Below are 17,985 nucleotides of genomic sequence, written 5' to 3'. Positions count from 1 at the left end.
ATATTATTACCTTCAAAAAACATTTAACGTTTCGCTACCAAAATAAAGTTTGGAATATGTGAATTTAAGCCCTATATACTGAACTATATAGTATAGTCAAATCAAATTGGTCAGGTTTTAGTCATTTTTCTGAATACAAATTTTCCTAGAAAAAGAAGTTGAAATTCATGGGAAATCGAACTTGGTTAAAAGATATCAGAAAACTAATTTTGAAAACTTTACAGTTAACCAATTAAACATGAATTTGAACTGCATTGGTCCACTCATATTCAGACTTTCTTAACAGACATTGTAAATCTTGGCTATCAATAAATACAGTACAATAATATAAATGTATTTTCTCTCCCTTATGATTTTCTTAATAACTTTTTTCCCTCTGGTGTAAGAATAGAGTAAGGCTGGTACTTGAACAATATAGAACTTAGGGTGTGTCAATCTCCTTAAGTAGCCAATCTATGTATAATGTACATGGCTTTCACTCAAGCATTCAACTTACTGATATCCATAGTTGGTTGAGTCTGTGAATACAAACAATGTAATTTAAAAGATTGGTGCAAGATATGTAAAAATATGTATTAACATGTTTGTTAATAAGGCTTATGTTTAACAGCAGGCAATTACTAGTTGATTTTTGGGAGAGTCAAACTTAGAACATGAAGTTTTGACAAGAAAAGAGTTGTATTTTTAGGAAAGAGTTGCAAAGAAAATAGATTTGTGTGTGGTCTTTACCCAGCTGCTTGTTAGCATCTTATATAGCCATTGTTTATTTATCTAAAGTAAGAAATTGCTATTGTTATAATGCTGTTAATAAAGGTATAGACTTTCTTCATATTTCCCCATATTTTCTAATGTTGTTTTCTATTCCTGGATCTAATCCAATTACCACATTGTATTTAGAGTTTTCTGATTTTAAGTTTTTTACGCTTTACTGATTTCCAAATTTTCAATAATGCCCCCTTCTTTATTCTTATCATTATTAAGAAGTCATGTGTTTTAAATTTGAAAGGCTTGTGTATAAAAAAGTAATATGTCATTCTTTCACCTCCCTCTTTTTAGTTCATATATATTGTATGTATATATGTTAATTTTAATCAATATAAAATTGCTCAGTGGGTTGCTATAATGGTATGAAAATGAAAATCAAAAATACCAGAATTGAGGTAATAATTTATTCAAATGTTTGTTTAAAATATGGATTAATTTTAAATCTTTTTCAACAGAATTTTAATCTGAAGGTAACTCTGCCGGGTTTAAAAGAAGACTCACAGATTTTGAAAATGAGACTACTACCAGGTAATATTATTTTAAGAACTATTCCTAATATTTGAGTGATACATATGTAATAGCATGTACAATGATACTTACAAATTGGCATGTACTTTCATTTGACTGTGGTATTAACATTAAAAATACATTGGAGTATCAAACATAACACTGGCAGAAAATGGCCAATTCAAAACAGGAAAACACATAGGAATACTTTAGGGAAGTTTTAAAAATAATCTTGGGAGAAAAAAATTGAAAATATATTGTCAAATCATTCTTAGGAATATACTTATTAGTTTTATATTAGAATTGGATCAGCCGTTTGCCATTTGGATCAGTCCTTTGCCATCAGTCCTTTGCCATTTGTCCTTAATTTTTTCATATTTTAAAAAGAAATAAGTTTTCTCAAGCTTTTATGTTGTTAATTTGATAATGACTTACTAACTTGAAAATGAAGTTAGAGTTATATAGTTTAGGTAAAACTGGTTAATTTGAGAGGTACAGTGCATAGAGTAGGTAAAGCTGGTTAATTTTAGAGTCAATCTAATAGAATTTCAAAGTTCATTTTGGGAGGATGATAGTATAGCATATACTGGTATTGGTTTATAGTTCTGTATACCTGATACCTAATAATGTCATGAACCAATGTTATAGCAATAAAAATTGTGAATAAAAATAAAAGCAAAAAAAATGTTTAATGAGCACATTGACTTCAGTGTGCTACTGTATTAAGTTCTAAAGATACAGCTATGAATGACTTTTTTTTTCTCTAAGTAGGTCAATAGATTTCAGATATATAAAGTAGTAATTTAATAGTTCAATTTCCTAAAAAAAGTTTTCTCATATCAGCCATTCTGAATTTGAGTGTAAACTCTGACAATTAGAAGCAAGGTTCTGTTCTGTCCCTTAGTTGCCCTCGTATGAAATTAATTATCTACTTTCACAAGGTTGTTTGAAGATTAAATGAACATATGATAATAGGCATCCCTCACTTTGCACAGTTCATGGTAACTAAAATAAAGAACACATGAATTCTCATCAAGATGATACTGTGTAAAGTGAGGATAGCATATGCTTTTAAAACACCTAAAAGAGTGCTTGGTGTGTGTTTTATCTCTAATGTTAACAAACCCATGAACATCTAGGTCTAGATAGCATCTTTTGTATTGGTTTTAAGTGAAAAGAAAAACTAGCTATTTCAAAAGTTCAGGTAATGTGAGGTTTCCCTAAGCTTGAATTGATAAAGATGTAAAAATAGGCATACTTGTAGTAAAAATATAACCAAAAAAGGCCCTCCTGGTGGCACAAAAGTTAAAAGCACAGCACTAGGAAGCTATCCACAGCTATTCCAGTATGAGTTCGATCCCCACCCTGGGAGCTGTCCCACAGGGCATGGCAGACCTCTCCTGACGTGCCCGCTGCTCCCCTCAGCAGTGTATTTCAGTACATCTGCCTGTTCTGCTCCCCACTCAGTCTCTGGTGAATCCTCTCACCTCTGGCCTGTACCCCAATTCTGTATGTATAAAAAATAAATCTTTAAAAAGTGTATATATATAATAAATCACAGCATATTAGTAAACTTACAATGCTTCTATTTCAGAAATTAGTTGAAAGTATAGATTTAAATAGTGAAATTCTTAGTAACCGCATAGTTCTGACCTTTTCTGGAATTTAAACTCATTCAAATAAAATTCATATTATAAACCACGATTTTAAACCTAGCTGCTACTTTGTAGCCATGTGACTCTACAACTTAATTACCTATATATTGGAGATTATTAATTAATCTTCATTAATAAAGGCATTATGAGGATTCTTAGCTGAGATTATACATTACCTGGCATTGAGTAGAAAATATTAATATTCTTAAGTAAAATTTAATTGTTTCTAGTAACTGTTCTTACGAACTTCTGTTACCAGCATTTATCATAAACTGAATTGTAAACATCAGTTTTATGGAATACATCAAATCATCATGCTCACGCATAAACTGTCTCCTTAATCTTAGAGGAAATTTATGGAGTAACTTGTTTATGGCAAGTTGTAAAACAATCTAACAAACATCTGATTTTGTCACTACATGAACTGATCCTTTGAACATTATTACCTAAAATAAGTGTGGTTATATGTGCCTAAGAAATCATTGTATAAAGTTAAAACTTAGTCAATAAAAAAGTAGTTTAATAAGCTTTACTTTTCTTCTTGAATACTTTTTTCTAGAATCTTTCTAAGATAAACATACTTGCTGTGAGAAGAAATCTGGACATCAAAAATTTTATACAATTGAGATCACAGATAATCTGCATTTTGGGATTAGAATTGATAAAACATGCATATTGCTTATGCTTCTTCATTAAATATTAAAAATAAATATTGAAAGTGTTTCTTTTGCTATTTCAGTATTTTAGTTTTAGAAACTTGAATTTATATTTCACTATGTAATTTCCTGGTAGGTCTACCTCGTCGATTAAAAGTGAAACCTGACTCTGAAATTTTAGTTATAGAGAATGGAACAGCTTTCCCATTTCAGGTAGAAGTTTTGGATGAATCAGACAATATAACATCACAACCAAAATTGATTGTTCATTGTAAGGTAAGCAATTACATGATAGGAATATATGAATTACTTTGAATTTAGTAGTAGTAAGTGGAAATGATTTTTAGCTGCTTTATAGTAAGCTTAATACAGTATCTAGGTCGTTAACAGTTATTCCATGGAGAATTTAATGGGAAACCTCATTGTCAATAGCTCTTAGCATTCATAAACCAATAAAGATGTGAGGTACACAGAATTGCATAAAGAAATTATAGACTAAAGATTCCTCACCTTTCCGTCCTTGGTCCATCCCCCTCATTTCGGATGAAATATTTAACTTATAAATATAATGATAGAAATGTCCTGCAGAGTTGGGGGCAGGTGGATAAGTAAAGATGAGTAACAGACCAAAAAAAGGAAAGACAAATCCAAGTAGGTAAAGTGAAAAAAAAAAAAATAAAATAACTGGTTGAAAAAGTTGATTTATTTTCCCCCCAAGATAGGTAAATTTTACTTAAAATTGTAGAAAGTTACTCTTTTCATTCATAAAGTCACTAAATTATTAATGAATTCTTCTAGAGTTTACCAGCTTATTGCTAGAAATAATAGCTGTAGTGAAGTATTTAAGGTTTGAAATAACAATTATGGAGAAATTAGTTACATTTAATTCATTTCTTAAGTTATATTGTATGTTTCCAATAGTTTTCAGGTGCTCCAAACCTTCCCATCTACCTTGTGGATTGCAGTAGTACTGGAACCAGTATTTTATCAGGACCTGCAATTCAAGTTCAAAATATTAAAAAAGACCAGATGCTTAAAGCAAAAATTGAAATACCTGTAAGTTGCTTTTCTTATTCACTGGTATTATATTGAATCTTCATACAACTATTCTGTATAATGTAAAGTATTCTGTATATGTAAAGTTGTTTGGCTTTTAAAAATGAGATATTTTGAGTTATTGAGCCAAAGATGAAAAAGATAATGTGAAATGTTATAATGAATGAGTAATTTAACATTTCATATAAAATATTAATAATTTTCATGATCAAATAACTATACCTATTGTTGACTTACATACCCTTAAGGTTGATCTTTTCTTACAAAAAATGTAATACTTAAGCATCAGTTTTATTTTATTTTACTTTTTCATAATTTGCATTTGTTTCTTAGAAGGTTTAATAAGTGCCCCATTTAAACTATCACTGAAGGACATATAACCATTGATTCTGTATATAATATTTAAATACATGTTTTTTTTAATTAGTATTTTCTTGTAAAGATACTTACCCACTAGATGCATATCATGACTGAAGGTGAGGAGACAAGAAGTTGATATAAGCAGTTGATCTCCAAATATTGTTGAATAGAGATAACAGTTCTTTACTTACACTTTAATGTGTTTTCCTCATAATTAATGTAATAGCTGATGGATAGCTTGATTAGTTAGCTGATGCTTTCCTAATAGTTAAACAGTTTTTAACATCTTTCAAACTGGTTATATTTGATAATCTTCAAATATTTGTTATACTTTTTTATTCAACAATGTGGGCAACATACTTTGAGTATACTTCCTCACAAAAGATCAGTAAGATTAAGGGGGAAAATTAAGTGTAAGGAGGAACCTGAATTTTGGAAGCAAGAGTAATAAACATTAGGAATTAAATAAATACTACAGAGTCACAGTAGACAGAAGACCAAGAATCCAAGTCATTTTAGACATTATAGACTACCAACGTATAGTCTATAATATGCACTAGGAAATCCAAAAGCAGTGAGTTTGAATCAGATAATCTGTGAAGCTGACATTTTAAATATGTCAGTATTCTTTTTTTTTTTTTTAATTTATGCATGCATGCAGAACTGGGGTACAGGCCAGAGGTGCAGGGGCAATGAGAGGATTAACCAGAGATGGAGTAGGGAATAGAAGTACACTGCTGAGGGGAAGAGGGCAGGTCAGGAGAGGTCAGCTGTGCCTTGTGGGATGGAACTCCCCAATGCTGGGCCTCAAACTTGCACCGAAGGGGCTGCAGCTAGCTTGCAGTGCTGTGCTTTAACCTGTTATGCCACCAGGGCTGGCCCATGTCATTATTGCTAATTATGGAGTTCTACAGTGGATGAGGAAGTAGATGTGAGTTTGGTAGGGTTTATTTTAAATTTTATGTATTCTGTGAAATGAATGTACTCTACCAAAATTAGGAAATAATTTTTTATTTATAAATTTATGCAGCATAATTCAGCTCATCTTTATTAAACTGTGAAACACTTAGTTGCCATTAATAAATTACAAATACATCAATGCAGCCTTTAGGAATCTGGGTATAAGCAACCTTGTTCACTTAACTGAGTGTATTGTGAATTGAAAATACCTAGAAGTTTCAGTGTAGCATAATATTATTACTAATGAATGCATTTCATGGTGAATATATGTCATGGATTTTATAGAAAGTTCTTAATTCCTTACATCTTTATTACTTGTAGATACTAAACATCAAATCTATCATAGATTAAATTTTCACAAGTTTACAGTACTTAAGAAAATTTACAAATAATGAAAAGAAGGAAATCTTTTTAAGTTTAAATACACTTGCTTTTGCTTTTAAGAATGTTACTTTAAAATGGTATAAAAATAGAATTAATAGTATAGTCCTTTTAATGCAAAATCCTAATGCAAAATGCATGACTATATAAAAGGTTCTCCATTGAAACTAAAAAATACGTATTTCGCTGCATATTTTGGCCCAGCGGGTTAAAGCACAGAACTAAAAAGCTTAAGCCACTATCACATGAATTCGATCCCCACCTGCCCCGGAGGAGATCCACATGGGGTGGCAGACCTCTCCTGACCCGCCCGCTGCTCCCCTCAGCTGTGTACTTTGTCAATCTGCCTGTTCTGCTCCCGCTCTGTCTCTGGTGAATCCTCTCACCCTCCACATCTCTGGCCTGTATCCCAGTTCTGTATGAATAAATAAATCTTAAAGAAAAAAAAAATGTATTTCAGTACAGATGTTGTTCAGTGTGTTTTTTGCTCTTCCTAGAGTTGTAAAGATGTGGCACCTGTGGAGAAGACTATTAAGTTGCTTCCTAGTAGCCATGTTGCAAGATTACAGATATTCAGTGTGGAAGGTCAAAAGGCAATCCAGATCAAACATCAAGATGAGGTTAATTGGATCGCAGGTGATGTGATGCATAATCTTATTTTTCAAATGTATGATGAAGGAGAACGAGAAATACATATAACATCATCGTTAGCAGAGAAAATTAAAGTAAGTATCTTAAACACATTGGGTTTTTTGGCAAGAATTTTGTTCATTTATATGCTTGAAGACACAATAAGTGTTATAGGATAACCTCTGTTAAAAACTTAACACACACAAAATAAGTGTTATTTAATACTTTCTAGACTAAATGAGAATTGTTTCATGTACTAGATTGATATTGTATAATTCATACATGAATTAGTATTAGTACTAAAATGATTTTGACACTTTAAAAGAATTTCAGACTTTGGCATTATAATTATGCACTTCTTGCCAACTCTATTTTTGCAGCCACAGTCAGGATCACCAAATTTACCAAATTAATGTATTGGTTCTGTAGACACTGAACAAAAGATCTATTAAAGGCAAATGATAAGATGTCATTATAGAGTAACATTTATAATAATTATTGGCCCTTTGAAATTGGTATACTGCTCTCTTAAAGCATGATTCTTAGAAATATTAGAAGGAATTTTAGAAGGAGTCCTCAGGTGTACCATTTACATCTTGTAATGTGAATCTCTATGTTCAAACTTAATGCCTCACTTAACAGAGAGCCAGTCAGAACAGTAAAATTCTTATCCTATGAAATGAATAGCTCTAGCATTCCTTTTATGGTTGACTGAAAGCTTAGTGGAAAAATCAGTCCTTGCTACTTCAAAAATACAATCAGTTCCACTATAACGAAACACACATTCCCAAAATCACAGGATTTATGAGGGAAAAAAGCATAATCAAACTTCACCAGTCACCCATTAAAAAACAAAAGAAAGCTAATTATAAACTGTACTTAAAACTAACTAGATGTGATGAAGACATTTACAAGCTGTATTAAAATACATTTACCTTGTGAAAGGGTTTCAGGAAAGGTCACAGCTTGTGAGTTACAATTAAATGGTAGAAACTCCACTGGATGTGGACACTTGGGGCTCAATGCATAATCAATTAAGATTGCTGTTAAATTTTCAGAGGTGTGTTGTTTTGTGCATTCCTCCATGACTTGGTTCAGCTGGCTACAATTTTCTGTGTTTATTGTTTACATGGATGAAATTATATATAAGTAAGTCTACAGTTGGCTTTATACTCCACATGTTTCCTAATTTAATTAATACACTTAATCGCATTGGGAAAATTTGCATTTTCAAGTCAAGCATTATAATAGAACTCCCTTTAACATCCACAGAGGGAAAGCTCTGTCTTATGTAAAAAAGTAATGTTCCAGAATTCTTTAGTTCTTCAGAAAATTCGAGATAAATATTTCTCCGTCCCTGAAAAGTCATCATTTGCAAACCTTTATGTAAAAAGTCCAAATTTAGACCCTCCCTCGTGGCACATTGGGTTAAAGCACAGCACTAATTGGCTAAAGCCACTTCCGCATGAGTTTGATCCCCACCTGCCCTGGAGGTGATCCACATGGCGTGTGGCAGAACTCTCCTGACCCACCCGCTGCTCCCCTCAACAGTGTACTTCATCAATCTGCCTGTCTGCTCCCCACTTTGTCTCTGGTGAATCCTCTCACTGCCCCTGCACCTCTGGTCTGTACCCCAGTTCTGTATGCATAAATAAATCTTTTTTAAAAAAAAAGTCCAAATTTATTTTGAGAGAGTTGCTACAGGAAGACAGAAGTGGAAATTGTTCGTTTGTACTGTTGCAACTTATAAATGTTCTGAGTTTCCAATTAGAGGACCTGTTACTTTACAAGAATTTTTTAGCATTGGTTAAATTGACCTTATTTTTTTTTTTTTTTAAACATTTTCTCCCATTTGGCAACATGTCTTTTTGGTTTTTTCTTTTTTTTTTTTTTTAAAGATTTATTTATTTATTCATACAGAATTGGGGTACAGGCCAGAGATGCAGAGGGTGAGAGGATTCACCAGAGACAGAGTGGGGAGCAGAACAGGCAGATCGACAAAGTACACTGCTGAGGGGAGCAGCGGGCGGTCAGGAGAGGTCTGCCATGCCATGTGGATATCCTCCGGGGGCAGGCGGGGATCGAACTCATGCGGAAGCAGCTTTGGATTCTCAGTGCTGTGCTTTAACCCGCTGCGCCACCAGGGAGGGCCCAAAATTGACCTTATTTTAAAAATCCTATTTGGAAGAATCCTTTCTCTGTTCAGTTAATTATTACTTTCCATAATGATGGGAGGAAGAATTGAGATAGAAATAACTCCTGCTTCTGCTTGGAAAGGAGGCAAGCCTTTTTTACTTATATTACCAGATTTGAAGGTGATTTAAAAGTAGTGCCAAGGACGTGGCTTCAAAAATGTTTTCTGGCCTTTGCATAATCATGTTGGATTTTTATCAAGGTTTAAGAATTGACTGGAGAGCCTGTCCCATGTAACCATCTTTTGCTCCATTTTGCCTCAAACCTAGTAATTTTGTATTTCTTTGACTCCAAAGGTTTTAAAAATTTACCTGAAACAATAGTGAAGCTAGGGTAAAGAAGAAAACATTTCTTCATAACTCCTGCTTTTCATTATTATTATTATTATTATTACTATTGTTGTTGTTGGGGTGTGTGTGTGTGTGTGTGTAGAAAGTAGAAAATCTGGTGTGGGATGTGTTGTGTATATATAGAAAGTAGAAAAACTGGAGTGCAGGTCAGAGGTGCAGAGGTGAAATGATTCACCAGAGATAAAATGGGGAGCAGAACAGGCAGATTTCTTGAAATACACTGCAAATGAGAGAAAGTGAGACCAGAGAAGTCTACCACTGCATGTGTGTTAGCTCCCTCTCTAGAGATCAAATTCAGGCCCTAATGGTTATAATGCTGTCATGCAATGCCTAGGCCATTAGGAAGGCTATCATGCATCATTACTAAGAGAAAATAATAATAGAGCATAAAAGATGTTCTTAAAAAGTGACTAAGTGATTCATATGCTAAAATGTCAGTTATCTAAGAATCATGGCTCTCCCTGGTGGTACAGCAGGTTAAAGTACTGCACTGCAAGTGTGCCATAACCACTTCAGTACAAGACTGATCCCTGGCCTCAGAGATGATCCACATGGAGTGGCAGGCCTCTCCTGTCTCACCTACTGCTCCCTTTAGCAGTGTACTTCATCAGTCTGCCTACTCTGTTCCTATTGTGTCTCTGGTGAATTCTTTCACCACCCTAACCCCTCTGGCCTGTACCCCAGTTCTGTATGCATAAATAAATCTTTTTTTTTTTTAAAGAAATAATGACTTTTAAAAAAAGTAATAAGACTAAAAGCATAGAATAGGTTGTTAACATTTCTTAAATAAGAGGAATTTAAAGTTTCAAAGTAGAGTATCAGTTAATCAACTTTAAAAAGATAAAAGGAATATATGATACGTAACATTAAAATAGAACTGAAAACATCCAAGAGTGGACTAAGAACAAGGTAGTCAGGATGATAATTACATCATTGGATGGAACTTCTGTTTTCTTACTTTGCTGAATAAAGGTCTCATTATAAGAGTATAGTTTTAAGAAACAATTGAATATCACCTCTCATAATTGTCCCATGATTTGATCTGTATATTACATATTACATGTACACTGTGAATACTGCAATAATACTGGTTTTCTTTTATTACATTAAAAGATTTATCAGCATTAATAACAAAACAAAAAACGTTTGTTTTTTTTTTCAATTAATAGATGAATCACCATCATTTCTGGTCATAAAAGGACTTTTTCATTAGAAGTGGTGAGGATGTGATATAATTTGTTTTAAGAATCTGCAAGAAGATATAGTAAGAGGCATTCCACTAAGATTTACATTACTCTAACTATATATAATTTTTCTCCTAGGTTAATTGGACTCCTGAGATTAACAAAGAGCACCTGCTACAAGGTCTGCTTCCTGATGTACAAGTACCAACATCTGTAAAAGATATGCGTTATTGCCAGGTCTCATTCCAGGATGATCATGTGTCATTGGAAAGTGCATTTACAGTAAGGTTTGTGGCCATATTTTGAGATATTTCTAAATTTAGCACCTACCAGCAAAAATGCTTTTGGCCAAAGGACAAGTAAAAGTTCTTAAATTTATGTGAAATTCATTGTTTTTAGAGTAAATCTTTATTATTAATCCTTAATAAAGATTATTCTTAGTATCACTATATCCTTCTGCTAAATTAGCATGAAAGGTCCTCTGTTCCCAGTGAAAACACTTGGAAAATAACATGAAAAATGCAAAAGATAGAACATGGACATTCAATTTTAGTGTTTCAAAGGAAAAATTGTTTCCTTGGTTAGTGCTGGTTTTCAAAGCTAAATCCAGTCAGACCTAATGTAGAGCTGATAGAAAAAGTGAAAACTTAATATGTAAAAACCTTTTCTCCCCACCTGACAATTCTTGGCCATCTCTTTTCTAGTATGTTCCTCTACTTTAATTTCTCTGCCATTTCCATACAGTTCCCCACACATCAGAATAGCTCCATCTTTAAGATAACATGTTCAGATATACTATGCTTTAACAGTCAAACCTCTTAATGACTTACTCTTTCTGACCCATCTCTTTTTTTTTCTCAGTGCTTTTGTCATAATTTCCTTTAATCCATTATATCTCTGTTAAATTATCAGGTTGGTAGTCATTATTCTTCACTGTGTTTGTAAGCTTTCTGTTTTCTCTTTCCTTTTAGGTGTCTGAAGAAGGGTGTAATTATGTTCAAGTTTTAGAAAGTGTTATGTACATGTACATGATACTCTTTAACATACTACTTTGATTTTTCCTTACAATTAATATTGTAATTAAAGATTTTCAACTTGCTAACCAATTTCAGACCACTTCCTGATGAACCTAAACATCTAAAATGTGAGTTAAAAGGAGGAAAAACAGTGCAGATGGGCCAAGAGCTTCAAGGAGAAGTAGGTTAGTATGGCCTGCTTGCTTTATTTAAAACATATCTATAATATGCCCTTGTTTTCATGTCCTTGTGTACATAATACTCTTAATGAAAACTTTCTTTGTAATCATTGGTTTTAAATCCATTGTCAAGAAAATATTTTTTATTTCTTGCATGGAAGTATTTTTATGTTGGGCTCTCCCTGGTGGTACAATGGGTTAAATCATCGCATTATGATGCTCTCCAAAGCCACTGCAGCACAAGTTCGATCCCCGGCCAGGGAGTTGGCCCACATGGCGTGGCAGAACTCTTCTGGCCTGCCCACTGCTACCCTCAGCAGTGTACTCTTGTCAGTCTGACTGTTCTGCTCCCCACTCATGTCTCTGGTGAATCCTTTCCCCCACCACACCTCTGGCCTGTACCCCAGTTCTGTAAGCATAAATAAATAAAAATCTTTTTTTAAAAAAAGTATTTTTATGTCATTGAGTAGACTTACATAACTGTGAAATCAATTTAGTAAGATAGATTCATATTGTACCCTATAGTTAGTTCTGTTATATATTGAGTCCTGAATTTCATTGATAGAGGGTTTTGAAAACTAATCTTAAGCAAAATAACTTAAAATTGTTTTTAAACCAGAGTTTTACCAAACTTTAAAGACTCAAAGTACTTCTAATTTTAAACATTAATGTAGTCACTCATTTTCTACCCTGTGTATTCCAGCACAGAGTCGTGGGTGACCAGAGTCTGTTCTAGCAGCTCAGGGTACAGGGCAGAAACCAACTCTGAACATATATACCCTTTCATTGTGGGACACATTAATAAACACACCCACATTCACTCAGACTGAGAGCATTTACATACCAGTTAATCTTATGTGCACATCTTTGGGGTGTGGGAGGAAAACAGAATAGTGGGAAAATCTCATGCAAATGAAGAAAAGGTACAAACTTCTCACAACTGTGACCAACTTAGAACAAATCAGTGTTTTTCTTTTGCAACATTATAATGATTGAACAAAATGACATTGTGGAGGTCTGCTGTATCTAAATGATACAGCATTTAGATGATTTCCTTTAAAAATTATAGATGATTTCCTTCAAAATTTCATGGCAAAAATATCTGATGAACATCATCATGTTTTGTGTGTGTATACTTATGTCGATTAATTTTTTAATAGTATAGTTTATTTTTACATCATTTTGTGCATTTTTTCATCTCAGTTGTAATCCTCTTATGTCGATTAATTTTTTAGATAATGATTATAAAAGAAGTGAATCTAATAGCAAGGTTTCTAAGTATAGTTTTGGGTTTTTTTTTTTAAATATTTATTTATTTATACAGAACTGGGGTGTAGGCCAGAGATGCGGAGGGTGAGAGGATTCACCAGAGACAGAGTGGGGAGCAGAACAGGCAGATGGACGAAGTACACTGCTGAGGGGAACAGCTGGCAGGTCAGAAGAGGTCTGCCCTACCATGTGGATCTCCTCCGGGGCAGGCAGGGATCGAACTCATGTAGAAGTGGCTTTAGCTTCTTAGTGCTGTGCTTTAGCCTGCTGCACCATCAGGGAGGGACCTCTAAGTATAGTTTTTTTTTTTTTTAATAAGATTTATTTATGCATACAGAACTGGGGTACAGGCTAGAGGTGTGGGGGCAGTGAAAGGATTGACCAGAGACAGTGGGGAAAAGAACAGACAGATTGATGAAGTACACTGCTGATGGGAGCAGTAGGTGAGACAGGAGAGCTCTGTTGCGCCATGTGGGTCACCTCCAGGCCAGCCAGGGATCAAACACATGCTGAAGTGGCTGTAGTCTCGTAGTGTTGAACCAACAGGGAGTGTCCTCTAAGTTATAGTTTTATGGATTTTTTTTTTAATTACAAAGTTTACTTTTACATCATTTTGCACATTTTTTTTCTCCATCTTGATTGTAATTCCCGCGGGTTTGCCATCACCAAATCACTAAGTTATAGTTTTAATTGAACAAAATTCTAAGCATAATTTTGTCTAAGTGTATAAATGTATTTATGGTTATTTACATTTTATTAAAATGGTAACTTTAAATTGCAACTTCCTCTTTCATTTCTAGTTGTAATAGTCACAGATCAGTATGGAAATCAGATTCAGGCATTTTCACCAAGTTCTTTATCTGCCTTAACAATTGCTGGAATTGGACTTGATAACTCACATTTGAAAACTACTTTTCAGGTATGGCTTCTTTCCATAAAAGTTGATTTATAGCATTGGTTTACACATAATGAAAATTTTGTGGAAAGTTAAAATTTTAAATACTTGATTTTAGAGTTTACAATGAAAAATTATAAAAGACACTAAAAATGTATTAGAATGAAAAATTTTGAGCATATGTAGAAAGACAATAAATAGTATAATCTCATTACCCAGTTTCAGTTATCATATGCCATATTGCTTTGAAGCAAATTCCATATACCATGTAATTTCACTCAGATATTTTGAGATATTTCTAAAGATAATTTTTCATGTATCTATTTAAATAAGCTTTCCAATGCTCCCAAACTGCTAATTGTGAAAATTTGCAGCTGTGGTTAATGGAACTTAGCTTGAAAAAATAAAAATTTTTCCGGTGTAGAATTATTTCCATTTTAAGCAAGCAGACAAGTATTTGATATATGAGACAACTTTTGAGAAAAGATTTTGAAGTTGGGCCTTCAAGAACCCTACCAGGCCAGCATTGATGAGAAAGGAGAAATTCTAAAACCCAGATAAAGTTGAATCCATTGAGTACATAATGCTTTTTACAATTCCTCTTTCTTTATTTGGACATTTACTGTGTGACAGACTAGTCATAAGAATATCTTCCTTTGTAAATGACAATGAGGACATAGCCTTTCAGAATGTAAGGGACACAGTAAAAGCAGTTCTAAAAGAGAAGAATTTATAGTAACAAAGGTCCACTGTATTGGAAGAAACTAGAAAGAGCCCAAACAACCAACCTTCTCTTGCAGCTTAAGAAATTAGAAAAAAGAACCAAAAAAATCCAAAAGCCAGTAGAAGGAAGGAAATAATAATAAAAACTGGAGCAGAAATGAATGACATGGAAATCAAAAAGAGTATTTAAAAGATAATGAAACCAAACGCAGGTTCTTTGAAAAATCTAACAAAATGCATTTTGTTTGAAAAAGAAAAAGGGGGCAAAAAAAACCACAGTAAATAAAAAATTAAATAGGAACAGTAACAGCAGGCCTGGCAGAAATTTGGAGCATACTAAGAGATTACTATAAACATTTACATGCAAACAAATTCAACAACCTAAGTGAAATAGACAGATTCTTACAAGTATTTGATCATCCAAGGCTGAATAGGGAAGAAATGGGGAACCTGAGAAAATTATTCACAAGTAAGGAAAAAGAAACAATCAAAACTCTTCCAGAAAATACAAGTGTAGGACCAGATGAATTCACAAGTGAGTTCTACCAAACTTTCAGAGACAAACTAATACCTGTCCTCCTGAAACTCATGAAAAAAGGGATTCTTCCAAACTTATTTTATGAGTACAGTATTACACTAATATCAAAACCAAACAGAGGTAATACAGAAAGAGAAGACTACAGACTAGTCTACCTAAGGAATGCAGACATAAAAGTCCTTTATAAAATCCTAGCAAATTGAATCCAACAACTCAGTTTGTATAAAGATTATGATCAAGATTTATATCAGGAATACAAGGATGACTCACATGCAAAAATCCATCAGTATATTCCGCTAAATGAACAAAAACAAAGTAAAAACCATGAAAATCACATTAATAGATGTTGAGAAAGCGTTTTATAAGATTCAGCATTCATTTATGATGAAAACCCTTGACTAGGAATAAATGGGATATATCTTTACATAATAAAAGGCATATATGATGAACTATAGCTAGTATCATTCTCAGTAGTGAAAACTGAAAACTTCACAAGACAATGTATCTACCATATGGTCCAATAATTCCACTCCTAAGTACCTATACAAAGAGCACAAAAACTAATTTGAAAGGAAATCTGCATTCCTATGTGTACAACAGCATTATTTACAGTAGCCAAGATAAGGAAACAAATATTCCCAAAGAAATGAATAGAATAGATAAGATGTGATATGCGCAAACAATGGAATAGTACTCAGCAGTCAAACAGTCAAAAAAGAAATACTCATGCCATTAGTGACAACATGGATGGAAGTAGGAGGGATCTTTTTTTTTAAAGATTTTTATTTATGCACACAGAACTGGGGTATAGGTCAAATATGCAGCGGCAGTGAGAGAATTAACCAGAGACAGTGGGGAGCAGAACATGCAGACTGATTAAATATACTGCTGAGGAGCATCAGTAGGTGAGATAGGAGAGATCTGCCACACCATGTGAATCACCGTGGTGATCACCTCCAGGCCTGGGGATCGAACTGTCACTGAAGCGGCTGCAGCCAGCTTCCGCATTGCTACTTTTCAACCCTCAGTGCCTGATTAAGGTCTCCTGTACATAAAGATCTACAGGATAGCCATGCAGATATATAATTGATGAATAATGTTGCAAACTGATGGAAAGAATAAGACTATTTCATGTTTTGGTAACAGAAAGAAGATAGTATAAAAGTAAATCTGAGGGAAATTAGGAAAAGGTAAGGATAAAAAGACATAGCTAGAACATTTTAGATATCTCCTTATATAAATGACAATGTTTTCCTCTCAAAGAAATGAAACTCCATGGTATGACAATATTGGCATGAGTGCAAGTAATACTTGTCTTTGTTTTACTCTGGAGCATATCTCTGTGCATGTGGGATAATAACTTTTTCATTTTTCTAAAAATGAAGTATTTGCTCTTTATCTTTTCTCAATTTACTTTCCACACTAGGAAACTACACAAAGTATCAGTGTGAAAGGCATCAAATTTATTCCAGGTCCTCCTGGAAATAAAGATCTTTGTTTTACTTGGCGAGAGTTTTCTGACTTTATTCGAGTGCAGGTAATTTCTGGACCACCAACTAAGCTCCTTCTTATAGATTGGCCAGACTTAAAGGAGGTAAGTAACTAGTAACTTACTGTCTTGTTTTAAAGAATGGAATATTACATGGTTTACTGATTTCAAAGTGTCAGTACAAGTACATCAGAATAGATGTATTTGTTTTTGAAATAATAAGAATAGTAGCAGATTAACAATTAAAAAGAACAATGTAATATTACTTGATTGTTTCCTAATTTTTCGAAATAGTGTGATAATTCAAGTACTGAAAACATTAAAAAATTTTCAAATACATAAAGTTATTATAATGAAACCCAAGTTTCACCAGTTCTGGTTTTAGCCTATTTTGTTTTATTTTCTCTCTCACTGACTTAAGAAAAATTTTTTTGCTGGAGTATTAAAAATCACCTCATTGTATCTGTAAAAACGTCAGGTTGCTTATTTTTACAAATAATTTAAATATTAATTGCAATTGTCTGTCAAAGCTGCTACTTTTCTTTCTTAGTATGTTTTTAGAATTTGGTTTTTCAGTGTCTAGATTCTGGCATTCTGTCATGTTGTACTAGGATTTTATCTACTAGTTTGATGGCCTACGTTTTCTTTAAATGAAAATGAACTCACATGACCATGGTTGTAGATGAAATAATGACTAGTAAAGGATCAGTCATCTAAGAAAAACTTACATACCTGTGTTCCATTATTTAGGTTGCTCCTATTGATTGGTGAATTTAAGAAAACAGATAAACTAGTATTACAACAGTGTGTTTTAAAAATAAATTTGACAGAAATCTCATGAAAAAAACACTTTTTCTAAAATTATTAATTTGTCTAAAATTTAAGTAATTTCTTACATATCTTTAATTTTGAGGTACACTTTCATACCTCTATAATTGCACACGAGAAAACATCTTATTTGGAAGCACTTTTACAGCAAAATCTGGCTGATGATGTCAATAAAGGATTTGTTGGTTGGCTATATTCTGGAACAATTGTATACTTCTGTGGTACAAAAATCTTGGCATGTTCATCTTTTGATATGATTTTTTGGAGGGGAATGAAAAAATTGTAACTTTTATTGTAAGATTCATTTACCTGCATTTATTTAGAAATGCAGAGGCTTTGAAAATAAACCTA

General features: G+C 33.2%; 1 protein-coding gene across 1 annotated transcript in view; it reads left to right on the top strand.

Annotated features, from left to right (window-relative positions):
• SMCHD1 (structural maintenance of chromosomes flexible hinge domain containing 1) overlaps positions 1-17,985 on the top strand; it is a 123,967-nt gene that overhangs the window by 62,522 nt on the left and 43,460 nt on the right. Inside the window, exons 22-29 of the mRNA XM_004683766.2 lie at positions 1,221-1,293; positions 3,720-3,859; positions 4,505-4,639; positions 6,838-7,065; positions 10,836-10,984; positions 11,810-11,898; positions 13,962-14,080; positions 16,744-16,911. Coding sequence (XP_004683823.1) covers positions 1,221-1,293; positions 3,720-3,859; positions 4,505-4,639; positions 6,838-7,065; positions 10,836-10,984; positions 11,810-11,898; positions 13,962-14,080; positions 16,744-16,911 — 1,101 coding nt within the window. The remainder of the gene's footprint in view (positions 1-1,220; positions 1,294-3,719; positions 3,860-4,504; positions 4,640-6,837; positions 7,066-10,835; positions 10,985-11,809; positions 11,899-13,961; positions 14,081-16,743; positions 16,912-17,985) is intronic.

This window comes from Condylura cristata, unplaced genomic scaffold (genome assembly GCF_000260355.1).
Source record: "Condylura cristata isolate star-nosed mole 26May11 unplaced genomic scaffold, ConCri1.0 scaffold00016, whole genome shotgun sequence".
Taxonomy (NCBI): Eukaryota; Metazoa; Chordata; class Mammalia; order Eulipotyphla; family Talpidae; genus Condylura; species Condylura cristata.
Note: the sequence above shows the minus strand (reverse complement) of the source record. Positions and strands in the feature narration are given on the sequence as shown.